The following is a 12,935-nucleotide window of genomic DNA, read 5'->3' as shown; positions in this document are numbered from 1 at the left end:
TCACAGTTCACGTATTGCTGAAGCCTGGCTTAGAGAATTTTGAGCATTACTTTATTAGCATGTGAGATGAGTGCAATTGTGCGGTACTTTGAGCATTCTTTGGCATTGCCTTTCTTTGGGATTGGAATGAAAACTGACCTTTTCCAGTCCTGTGGTCACTGCTGAGTTTTTCATATTTGCTGGCATATTGAGTGCAGCACTTTCACAGCATCATCTTTCAGGATTTGAAATAGCTCCACTGGAATTCCATCACCTCCACTAGCTTTGTTCGTAGTGATGCTTTCTAAGGCCCACTTGACTTCACATTCCAGGATGTCTGGCTCTAGGTGAGTGATCACACCATTGTGATTATCTTGGTCGTGAAGCTCTTTTTCGTACAGTTCTTCTGTGTGTTCTTGCCATGTCTTCTTTATATCTTCTGCTTCTGTTAGGTTCATACCATTCCTGTCCTTTATCGAGCCCATCTTTGCATGAAATGTTCCCTTGGTATCTCTGATTTTCTTGAAGAGAGCTCTAGTCTTTCCCATTCTGTTGTTTTCCTCTATTTCTTTGCACTGATCACTGAGGAAGGCTTTCTTATCTCTCCTTGCTATTCTTTGGAACTCTGCATTCAGATGGGTATATCTTTCCTTTTCTCCTTTGCCTTTTGCTTCTTTTCTTTTCCCAGTTATTTGTAAGGACTCCCCAGACAGCCATTTTGCTTTTTTGCATTTCCATTTTGCTTTTTTGCATTTCTTTTACATGGGGATGGTCTTGATCCCTGTCTCATGTGCAGTGTCACGAACCTCCATCCATAGTTCATCAGGCACTCTATCGGATCTAGTCCCTTAAATCTATTTCTCACTTCCACTGTATAATCATAAGGGATTTGATTTAGGTCATACCTGAATGGTCTACTGGTTTTCCCTACTTTCTTCAATTTCAGTCTGAATTTGGCAATAAGGAGTTCATGATCTGAGCCACAGTCAGCTCCTGGTCTTGTTTTTGCTGACTGTATAGAGCTTCTCCATCTTTGGCTGCAAGGGATATAATCAGTCTGATTTCGGTGTTGACCATCTGGTGATGTCCATGTGTAGAGTCTTCTCTTGTGTTGTTGGAAGAGGGTGTTTGCTATGACCAGTGCATTTTCTTGGCAAAACTCTATTAGTCTTTGCCCTGCTTCATTCCGTATTCCAAGGCCAAATTTGCCTGTTACTCCAGGTGTTTCTTGACTTCCTACTTTTGCATTCCAGTCCCCTATAATGAAAAGGACATCTTTTGGGGGTGTTAGTTCTAAAAGGTCTTGTAGGTCTTCATAGGACCGTTCAGCTTCAGCTTATTCAGCGTTACTGGTTGGCGCATAGACTTGGATTACTGTGATACTGAATGGTTTGCCTTGGAAACGAACAGAGATCATTCTGTCATTTTTGAGATTGCATCCAAGTACTGCATTTCGGACTCTTTTGTTGACCATGATGGCTATTCCATTTCTTCTGAGGGATTCGTGCCCACAGTAGTAGATATAATGGTCATCTGAGTTAAATTCACCCATTCCAGTTCATTTTAGTTCGCTGATTCCTAGAATGTTGACGTTCACTCTTGCCATCTTTTGTTTGACCACTTCCAATTTGCCTTGATTCATGGACCTGACATTCCAGGTTCCTATGCAATATTGCTCTTTACAGTATCAGACCTTGCTTCTATCACCAGTCACATCCACAACTGGGTATTGTTCTTGCTTTGGCTCCATCCCTTCATTTTTTCTGGAGTTATTTCTCCATTGATCGCCAGTAGCATATTGGGCACCTACTGACCTGGCGAGTTCCTCTCTCAGTATCCTATCATTTTGCCTTTTCATACTATTCATAGGGTTCTCAAGGCAAGAATACTGAAGTGGTTTGCCATTCCCTTCTCCAGTAGACTACATTCTGTCAGACCTCTCCACCATGACCGTCCCATCTTGGGTGGCCCCACACAATATGGCTTAGTTTCATTGAGTTTGACAAGGCTGTGGTACTAGTGTGATTAGATTGACTAGTTTTCTGTGACTATGGTTTCAGTGTGTCTGCCCTCTGATGCCCTCTTGCAATGTCTTACTTGGGTTTCTGTTACCTTGGGCGTGGGGTATCTCTTCACGGCTGCTCCAGCAAAGGGCAGCCGCCGCTCCTTACTTTGGACTAGGGGTGTCTCCTCACCACCGCCCCTCCTGACCTTGAAAGTACAATAGCTCCTCTAGGCCCTCCTGCGCCCGTGCAGCCACCGCTCCTTGGACGTGAGGTTGCTCCTCCTGGGCGCCGCCCCTGGCCTGGGACTTGGGGTAGCTCCTCTCTGCTGCCGCCCCTGGCCTCGGACGTGGTGTAGCTCCTCTCTGCTGCCGCCCCTGGCCTCGGGCGCGGGGTAGCTCCTCTCCGCCGCCACCCTTGGCCTCGGACTTGGGGTAGCTCCTCTCTGCTGCCGCCCCTGGCCTCGGGCGCGGGGTAGCTCCTCCCCGCCGCCACCCCTGGCCTCGGATGCGGGGTAGTCCTCTCGGTCGCCGCCCCTAACCTCGGACGCGGGGTAGCTTCTCTCGGCTGCCGCCCTTGGCCTCGGACTCGGTGTAGCTCCTCCCGGCCGTCGCCCCTGACCTCGGATGCGGGGGAGCTCCTCCTGGCTGCCGCCCCTGACCTCCGACTGGGGTAGCTCCTCTCGGCCGTTCCTGCGCCGTCGCAGCCTGGCACTCTCGGCCGCTGCCCTTGACCTCGGACGTGGGGTAACTCCTCTTGGCCGCCATCCCTTGGGCATGGGGTCCTCCCTGATTCTGCCCCTGATCTTGGATGTGGGTAGCTCCCCTCGGCCGTGCTAAGTGCGCTGGTCGCCGTCGCCTGCGCTGAGTGCGCCGATAATATAGTACTTAATAGAGACCAGGCACTGTTTAGATAATTGATGAATTTATTTTTGGTTGTTTTTTTAAGTGACTTAAGAAAAACTTCACTTATTTGCCTGCGCCGGCCTTCGTTTGCAGCACTGGGGGTCTTTTAATTGCGGCGTGTGGGATCTTTAGTTACAGCTCGGGAACTCTTAGTTGTGGAATGTGGGATCTAGTTTCCTGACCAGGGATCGAGCGCAGGCCCCCTGCCTTGCGGCATGGAGGCTTAGCCACTGGACCACCAGGGAAGTCCCCAAGTTGGGTTGTTTTATGGATCCTTTTGTATTATCAGTCTCCCTTCTTGTAGCCATCAGGAAAGGAGATTTAGAGACATTAAGTCACTTGCCCAAAGTCACATAGTGTGTCAGCCACAGAGTTGGGATTTGAACTTCGCTCCTGGCTCCTGATCTGTGTTTGGATCCATTGCTCCCTACGTCTAAAGTTGTTCTCACTGTGTTGTGTTAAAAATAGCATTGGCAGGTCTTGGCCCCCGAGTTGGGGCTGCCTCATGGAGGTTGACCGGCTGAACCTAGTGTAGAGTTAAATCCATTAAATGCTTACTCTGAGAATCCCTGTTTGGCAGATAAGGAAACCAAGGCAAGAACCCACCAGCGTGTCTAAGCACGTGTGAAGTCCCTGGGATGTCTCCATTTTAAACCTGTCACCATCCACAGCTTTCTTGAGGTTTGCTGTGCGTCTGAGGGGCTGCACAATCATTTGGTTGCCTGTCACACGTTGTTTGTGTGTTTTTTAATGTTTCTTTATTTCAGCTGCGCTGAGTCTTAGTTGCGACATTCAGGATCTTTAGTTGCGGCACATGAGATCTAGTGCCCTGCCAGGGATAGAACCTGGGCCGCCTGCACCGAGAGCCCAGAGTCTTAGCCACTGGACCACCAGGAACGTCCCTGTCACATGTTTATAGTAACAGGACAGCCCAGTAATATAGAGCCATTGCTGCAAAGGGGCGGTATCTCAGAGATCCTTGGCAGGTTCCATTTGGCCCATTCGAACGCTTTGTTTTGTTAAATGGTTTGGTTTCTGTCCTGTCTCCCGCCACCCAGTGGACAGGGCTCAGGGGAGCAGTAAGTAGGGAATTTTGACTTCTTTTTAAGAGACTCGGGCATAGGTATGACTCTGTCCTATAAAAGTTTGAAACCCAGTAAGGAGGCAGATAATTGACCAGCCACTCCCTCACTCCATCTGGTGTGGAGTTTGGCTTCGTTCAGCATCGCAGGACCTTTGAAATGGGAAGCCCACGAGCCCCCAGCGGGTCAAGCTGGCCCCTGGGGCAGGTGCAGTGGCTGTGCGCACGGCCCCTGTGTCTCCCACAAACGGATGACATGCCATTTGTAAGCCTGGCTCTGGCCTCTGCATCTGGACTGTGGTGGGGGCTGGTTTAATCGCTCTTTATTTTGAGATTTACACCCGTGAATGGGCCAAACCAATTTCAGTGGCAGCTTAGCCGATTTGTCTTAGAGCTTTGTGTTTAATAGAATGACTGGGGTGGCCTTTTTCCTTCGTGGCTTTAACAGTTTAACATTGGGTTAAAGCTCTTTGCTCGAAATCAATGGCCAGCCCTTCCCGCTCCAACCCCTCCATGGTGCTCTGGGAGCCTGGTTGAAATCAAATACAGTTTCTGTACTCTCCTCTCTGCCCCACACCTACAAGCTTTCTACGTTCCTTTATTTGTGAATCTGTCTTTTAACAAGTAACCTGCTTTTTCAGCTTCACCAGCCTCCACCAAGACAGGACAAGCGGGGAGTTTATCCGGCAGCCCAAAACCTTTCTCTCCTCAAGTATCAACGCCAGTCACCACGAAAACGGACAAGACACCCACCACGGGAAGCATCCTGAATCTTAACCTGGGTCAGTTGAAATTTTGGGAAGCTGCTTTCTGTGGCAGCTGTGCATATTTCTGCAAGTTAAAATGTCCTCTTTAGTGTGTGGTTCTTTTTTTTTTTTCAGGTTGGTATTTTTATTTGTTTTTGGCCGTGGGGGATCCTAGTTCTCTGACCAGGGGTCAAACCCATGCCCCCCTCATTAGAAGCATGGAGTCTTAACCACTGCACCACCAGGGAAGTCCTCTTGTGTAGTTCTTGAACCACTCTTTTCTCTGTGCAAAATATTGAAAAGGTTCAGTGGGTGGAGATGAAGAGAGATCAGTAGAAGGGAACTGGCACAGGATTGCTCGGGACTTGTTGAAATGCAAGGCTGTTTTATTTTGAAATACTTTAGGCCAGTGTTTACCACCTTTCTTGCCCTTGACCACCGCAACCCAGTTCTTACGTGTGTAAACATGTATATTTAAAGTTATATGTATACACATAGTATCTATTGTTTTATGAATCAGTATTTACTTTCTTTTTAAAAAACTTACTGAGTCTCAGTAGATTCTTTCAAAAGCATTCTGTCAGGTCAAAGTGTTTAACAAAACTTGGCACCAGGAATGCTAAACACTCAACTGTGAAGTTATTTTATTAATTCATTGCATCATGAGCCCAGATTTTGATGGAGTATCTGCTTTGTGCTGTGTACTGTTTTAGGCCTGGGGCAGAGAGTGGTGAGTGTAGGCCTTGCTCTCTTGTGGAGCTAGGTTGTACAGAGGGAGAAATAATAATCAAACTGAAAAAAAGCCCAAGACAGGTCACGTCATCATGGAAGGTAAAAGGCATTCCTTTGATAAGGGGAGAGCTGGGCAGGATGGCGGCGGGGAGCAAGAGGCAGTGGTTAGGGGAAGCCTCTGGGGAGGTGATGTCCTGTCAAGGGTTTGTATGACAAGAGAAGCTAACCATGCCAGGATTCGGAGGAAGAACATTCTAGAAGGAAGAGGAATGTCAAGGCCTTCGGATCAGTCTGAACTTGGTGTGTTGACACATCCCAGTGGGTGAAGGGGCGGAGCTGAGGCGTTGAGGTCAGAAAACCCAGTGACCTTGTGGACTTTGAGGTGGGGCCCTCTGGGCAGAGGAGTGATGTGCCCGGGCAGTGTAGAAGGACCCCTCTGAGTGCTGCGTTGGGAATTAACCTGTATCAGCCATTCTTCACCAGGCAATCTCCCCCCTTGTCCCAGGGGACACTTGGCAATGTCTGGAGACATTTTTCAGTTGTTGCAGCTTGCTGGGGAGGCTGTTGCTACCAGTATCTAGAGCAGGCCCCGCAACGGAGATTTGCTGGGTCGTGCCCGGGTTGACAGATTTGGTTACAGCAGGAGAAACAGGAGCCAAGGGTTCAGTTTTCGATTTCGTAAGTTTGAGATGCCTGCTAGATTCCTAGGTGGAGAGGACATGAGGGCAGGTGGAGGCCTGGATCAGGCCAGGTCAGGGCAGAACGTGTAATTCTGAGAATATTGATTCATTTGTGGGATTGGATTCAAAGCAGTAGGTCTCATAACTTAGGGGAAGTGGGGAACAAGGGACGCTGCTGGCATGTGACTGCCGACTGGGGATGCTGCTGGACTTTCTGCAGTGCACAGAACAGTCCCCACGACAGAGAGTCATCCAGCCGCGACGGCGGTAGTGCTGAGGTTCAGAGACGCTGGCCCAGAGCATAAGGAGAGTGAGAGGCCCAAGCCACCCGCACATGTCATTGTTTAGTTGCTCAGTCATGTCTGACTCTTCGCAGCCCCGTGGACTGTAGTCCCCCAGGCTCCTCTGTCCATGGGATTTTCCAGGCAAGAACACTGGAGTGGGTTGCCGTTTCTTTCTCCAGGGGATCTTCCCGACCCAGGGATCGAACCTGAGTCTCCTGCATTGTGGTTCTTTGCCATCAGGGTAGCCCATTTGCGCATGTAGACCTTAGGAAAAGTGAGCGGAGGAGACTGAGAAAGGAGCTGGAGACAAGCAGAAACCAGCGCCCGGGGTGTATGATCCGGAGCCCTTTGAATACACCAGGTTTTAGGGAGGGAGGGCAATGGCACTCCACTCCAGTTCTCTTGCCTGGAAAATCCCATGGGCCGAGGAGCCTGGTGGGCTGCAGTCCATGGGGTTGCGAAGAGTCGGACACGACTGAGTGACTTTACTTTCACATTTCACTTTCCTGAATTGGAGAAGGAAATGGCAACCCACTCCAGTGTTCTTGCCTGGAGAATCCCGGAACGGCGGAGCCTGGTGGGCTGCCGTCTATGGGGTCACACAGAGTCGGACACGACTGAAGCGACTTGGCAGCAGCAGCAGGGAGGGAGGGGAAGCCACCTGTGTGGAGTGATGCTCCGGCCTGAATTCACAGCCTCTGGTGGTCAGTGCCCTCTGGGCTCATCTTGTCCTGAGATCCCATTTTCAGATGGAGGAGCTGAGGCCTGGAGAGGGGCCCCCAGGGACTGGGATTGCGGAGGCAGAGGTGGCGGGGCTGGGGTGCGTCTCTGTCCCCACGGAGGCCGAGGCTGTGTTCACCCCCGTCACCTGCTCGTCCGGCCCAGAAGTGATGGGACAGCCTGGGCAGTGGCTTGAGGGGCTCCCCCTCAGGTTGGCTGGTGGGAACTCATTTGAACACACGAGGACCCATCTGCGCCCCCTGGGGGTCACTCCCGTTCTCAGCAGTGTGGTTTGGTTTCTCACACTCTCCTCCACACCCTCAAAAAGAAAGCTGAACGGAGGCGTTCTCACGGTCACCCTTCCTAATTGCCAGTCGTGCGTGGCAGGACTAGCTCTTTCCCTAAACAAGGCTGTCCTTGGGCATCTGTGCAATGCTCTGGGTCTTTCTGTTTGACTTGAGTCATGCGGTGGGAGAGAAAAGTTTTCTCCTGGTGTGTGTTTCAGTGGTGGGCACAGCGGAGTCCCAGGCTCTCTTTGCAGAAGCTCCCTGCCAGCTCCTTCCATTCCTGGGACATAGGCTTCATGTCAGTGGAAACAAAAGCATTGGCAATGTTGGCAGTTTTGGGGCTGGGATTTCAGTTACTCAGTGCCAAGAGGATCAGATAGGGACTGGTGGAAAGTGCTGTGAATGGGTAGAAAAATCAGAAAGTGGAGGGAAATAATAATTTTCATGGCACTTGATGTCTGGCATCCCCGTAACTACTTTGAGCAGAGAGAAGTGAGAGTGCCAGGGATAATAATGACATTATTCTATCTAACAAAATAGTGTTTCATTAAAAAGCAAAACAAAACCAAAAACTAGAAAAGGCCAAACTCCCTTGGACTGCAAGGAGATCCAACCAGTCCATTCTGAAGGAGATCAGCCCTGGGATTTCTTTGGAAGGAATGATGCTAAAGCTGAAACGCCAGTACTTTGGCCACCTCATGAGAAGAGTTGACTCATTGGAAAAGACTCTGATGCTGAGAGGGAGTGGGGGCAGGAGGAGAAGGGGACGACAGAGGATGAGATGGCTGGATGCCATCACTGATTCAATGGCTGTGAGTCTGAGTGAACTCCGGGGGTTGGTGATAGACAGAGAGGCCTGGCGTGCTGCGATTCATGGGGTCGCAAAGAGTCGGACACGACTGAGCAACTGAACTGCACTGAACTGATACAGATGGAAAAAAGATCAGTTATTGCCTGGAGTTGGGGAGGGTTTGACTATACATCACAAAGGGATTCTTTGGTAGATGGAATTGTTCTGCATTCTGTTTGTCCTGGTGGTTACTTGTGTCTGCGCACGTGTTAAAATTGATGTATTCTCCAAAAAGTGAATTTTACTCTCTGTGTTTGAAAACTTTAAAAAAATATATAGTGACATTCAAGGTAAGGTAGTAGCACCATTGCGCAGAGAAATAAAGCTTCCTACCCAGGATCACACATGGTTTGTGGTTGAGTTTGGCCTTTCGATTTGGGTCTGTCTGCCGTGTGTAGCTTATGTTTTTAACCAAGACACATGAACTGCAGTGCTGCAGGACAGGGTGTATTTTCACTTTCATGGGCTTTTACCGCTTAGTGCTGCAGGGTTAGTTGGCCTAGCTGTAGGGGTCAAGGGTCAGGTGAGGATTTGGATGGCAGTGGAATGAAGCACACAGTGTGTTTTTCAAGGAAGCAGTTCCCATCCATTGAACATGTGCTGTCCCACCCTGAATTTTCAAGAAAACAGAAATCCAGGTTTTTAATATGAACTCTTCTAGGTTTTAAATGTTGACCATCAGTTTCATTAAAAACCTCTGTTTGGGGATTTCCTGAAGGTTCAGTGTCTAGGACTGTGCTTTCACTGCCAAGGGCAAGGGTTTGATCCCTGCTCAGGGACGTTCCCTGGTGGCTCAGACGGTAAAGCGTCTGTCTACAATGTGGGAGACCTGGGTTCGATCCCTGGGTCGGGAAGATCCCCTGGAGAAGGAAATGGCAACCCACTCCAGTACTCTTAATTGGAAAATCCCATGGACGGAGGAGCTTGGTAGGCTGTAGTCCATGGGTTCGTGAAGAGTCGGACATGACTGAGCAACTTCACTTCACTTCAGGGAACTAAAGTCCCGGAAGCAAATTAAAATAGATAAACAAGGAAGTAAGTTAGTAAATAAACCAACCCACCCATCACTTTTTAGACCAAAGAAACAAGTACAGTGAAAAATATAGCCAGCCCACTGATTGAGTACCAGTTGGATACTGTTATGATTTATTTTACAGCATGATGCGGGGAAGGCCCTGCTTGCTGACATACACTGGGCCTCACTTGCTGTCTTGGGCCCCTTCTCTCTGCTCTGAAATAAGGAGCCAAGTTAGGCGGATGGTTCTGGCTCCTTCTGTGCCTCTCGGGCAGTAGATAAGATGAGTCCTGAATAAGAATGCGCTTGTGGCACGTGGTGGGTTGGGGGTGGGGGGGGGGGGGGTGGGGTCTTTCTTTCCTTTACCTCGACTCCTTTTTGCTTTTTCTGGGAACCTTCTCTCCTCCTGTCTCGTGCATGGTGTTTGCTTTGGGCTCAACAAACTCAGCAGTTAGTCATACTGTTAGTGACAAAATGAGCCTCGATGCCTCAATGCCCCGTCAGAGATGCCGATGATGGAACATCCTCAGACCTGAAAACTTGCCTCTAGTTTATTTTTCCACCGTTGCTGTCACCAGCAGAAGGCAAGACTTTGGATGCCAGGTGTTTTTTGTGGATGTGGATGCAGGTCTGGGTACCCTGGTTTTCCAGATGTCTTGATTTTGTTTAAGAGTGAATGAGGTGAGGAAGATCTCTGCTTTACTGATTGATAAGAACATCTGCCCCGGTGTCTTGTCTAAAGATACTGTTCCTTTGAAGGAGCCATTATCTTGTGCCTCCTGAAATACCATTGCCTTTGTCTTTTGAATAAAGGAGTTCATTATTTTTTTTTAGCTTAAAAAGAAGTGCTTATATTTTTGTTTTAAAACTTTTTTTCGGAGAGGGGGGAGGGGCATGACTCATGGCATGCAGGATCTTAGTTCCCGGATCAGAGATGGAACCTGTGCCCCCTGCAGTGAAAACTTTATCTTAACCACTGACTGCCAAGGAAGTGCCCTTAAAACGTTTTGTTGTGATGGCTGTTTCTCTTGTGGCTGGAGCCTTAAGGCAGTGAGATTTTTGTCCGTCATATGTCTAAGCTGGCTTGTCTTCTCTCAGGACACCACAGGGGTGGCTTGGCTGTTTGTTAGTGTGTTTTGACTTTTGCAGAATCACACAATTGAAGAAAAACAATTTGTTTTTATAAGTAATGAATGCACATCGGGAACAAATAGTCAAAGTACGATCCCATGGTCTGTAGCCTGCCAGGCTCTTCTGTCCATGGAATTCTTCAGGTGATAATACTGGAGCAGGTTGCCGTTCCCTTCTCCAAGTCAAAGTACAGAAAGATGATTAATGAAAAGGCAATCCACACCTCTCACCTCTGATCACCTGTTCCTCTCTCTATCCTCCCCCTGCTGCCCGCCAAAAAAGAGAGTGACCAGTGTTGGCTCCTTTTTTTTGGTCCATCCTCTGCCCCTGTTGGCTCTATTTAGTCTCCTTGGAGAGCTCTTTTAGACATCAGTCTGGGTCATCTGGTCCCCAGTTAGCAATGCCTAGACACTTTTGAAGCAGGGAGTCCGCGTTGGGGCGCTGCGCTGTGTATCTCATGTGGGATCTTAGTACCCTGACTGGGGATCAAACCTGTGCTCTCTGCGGTTGGAAGGTGGATTCCTAACCACTGGACCTCCAGGGAATCCCCTGGACCCCTTTTTATTGTCCCAGCTGGGACGTGAGTGCTACTGCCATCTAGTGGGTGGAGGTCAGGGTTGCTGTCAAACGTTCTGCAGTGCCAGAACCCCTCCTGGCCCCCTACCCCCACCCCGCTAGGCCCAAATACCCACACGGAGAAGCCGGAGAACACATATGTTAGTAACTGCATTTCCTTATCTTTCCCGCACCAGCGCTCATGTCCTTGACTGACTGTTTTCCTTTTCATTAAACAGATGGGCTTTCCATATCACCACACAGAGAGCTATGCTGCTGTTATATTAGCAGCTGTATTTTATTCCCTTTAAAGGTGACCAGTAACTTATTCATCCAGGCGCTTTAGTTATTGAGTAGATCTCTATTTTTTTGCTGCTGGAAACAGCTGTGATGAAGACCCTTCTGCCCAAGTGGTAGTGAACAGGATCTAGAAACAGGAAACGTTCCTAGAAGTGGAGCTGAGGGTCAGAGGCCTGGAGCTGCTGACATTGGGAAAGATATTGCCAGATTGCCCTCTGAAGGGTGGTTCTGATTTATGCTCCCTCCAGCAATGTGAGGATCTCGCCTTGTTTCTCTAGCCTGGGTGGTTTTGTTTTTTTTTTTTTTTTAAATCCCTGGTTTCCATTTATAGCCTAAGCTGTCCTCCTATCAACTGAGAAGTTCAAAATGTTGACAGCCAGGGTGGATTCTGCAGATATTCCCGATATAGAAGGGCAGAGGTGGAAGGAGTCCTGATAAGCTACTAGGAGCTAAATGAGAAAGAGAAGCTCATCTTTTCCCCCTGCGGAGGACAATTGAGTCCGCACACAGCTGAAAATTTGAGAAAGATAATTACATCTGGCTTAACTCCTGAAGGTCTGCTCTCAGGGACCCTCGGGTAGCCCCCTCCCTGGCTTTTGGTGGTTTCTCTTTAAAATAAACATCACACTAGCTCACTGACCCTGTATTTTGTGAAAAGAAGTGCTTTATCTTTTCATTCCTCTTGATTATGAATATTCAATTTTTAGGCTAAAGTTAAGAGATTGCCCTCACATAGACACACAAAGGAGGCAACATGCCCTTTAGGCTTCCCAGGTGGTTCCGCGGTGAAGAATCTGCCTGTCAATGCGGATTCCTGGGTCAGGAAGATCCCCTGGAGAAGGAAATGGCAGTCCTTTCCAGTATTCCTGCCTGGGAAATCTCAAGGACAGAGGAGCCTGGTGCGTTGCAGTCCATAGGGTTGCAAAGAATCAGACATGACTGAGCTCACATGCAAAAACAAAACAGCGCCATGTAGACACACACAGGTACACACGTGCTCATACTTGATTATTTTGGTGATGTGTAGATCTGTTCGTATGAACCCCAAGGTTTCATACAAGGTGCATAAGGGTTAAGGCTAACCATGAGGCATTTTCTTTACTCACAGACAACATTGGTCCAATACAGGGGCTTACAGCCTTACCTGCCAATTGTAAACACCTGGGGAACCTTTATATGGCCAGTGCTTAGGCCTCCCCCCATGCTGGTGAATTCAGTCTCTGGGGGTGGGGCCAAGTAGTCAGGGTTTTTTTTTTTTTTTTTTTTTTTTTTTTAAAGCTCTGGACTGGACAGGGAGCAATTTCAATGTGCAGCCAAGGTTATCAGTCAGGGGTCCACAGTTTCCAGCCTGTGGACCAAATCTGGCCCCCAACTTGTTTTTGTAAATAAAGTTTTATTGGAATGCAGCCACATTCATTGAACACATCATTTTATGGCACTCAGCAGAGCTTATACACCTGCAGAGCTTCATTTATTCTGCGGCCCTTTATGGAAAAAATTTGGTGGACCCTTGCCTGATATGGTCAGTTGTGTTTTTCGGTAACAGCTGTGTGGAATCTGTTAACCACATAGGAATGTCGTAGAGGACAGGGTGCCCTCCTGTAACGCAGGCAACGCCGCCATTTCCTGCTGCTCCACTTCATGGAAGGTATTTTTGTGAGATACTT

General features: G+C 48.6%; 1 protein-coding gene and 1 non-coding gene across 34 annotated transcripts in view; both read left to right on the top strand.

Annotated features, from left to right (window-relative positions):
* The window catches only part of ZMYND8 (zinc finger MYND-type containing 8), a 122,711-nt gene that overhangs the window by 78,783 nt on the left and 30,993 nt on the right, over positions 1-12,935 (top strand). For 27 of the 33 annotated variants that reach the window (XM_042230232.1, XM_060397083.1, XM_027977293.2 and 24 more), the window contains one exon: positions 4,610-4,750. The exons of the other annotated variants lie outside the window; for them this stretch is intronic. In XM_042230232.1, coding sequence (XP_042086166.1) covers positions 4,610-4,750 — 141 coding nt within the window. The remainder of the gene's footprint in view (positions 1-4,609; positions 4,751-12,935) is intronic. 33 annotated transcript variants of the gene reach the window in all.
* LOC114117667 (small nucleolar RNA SNORA79) lies at positions 10,296-10,443 on the top strand. The gene has a single exon (XR_003591332.1). It is a non-coding gene; the product is annotated as a small nucleolar RNA SNORA79 (small nucleolar RNA).

Source organism: Ovis aries, chromosome 13, assembly GCF_016772045.2.
Source record: "Ovis aries strain OAR_USU_Benz2616 breed Rambouillet chromosome 13, ARS-UI_Ramb_v3.0, whole genome shotgun sequence".
NCBI classification, from domain to species: Eukaryota; Metazoa; Chordata; class Mammalia; order Artiodactyla; family Bovidae; genus Ovis; species Ovis aries.
Note: the sequence above shows the minus strand (reverse complement) of the source record. Positions and strands in the feature narration are given on the sequence as shown.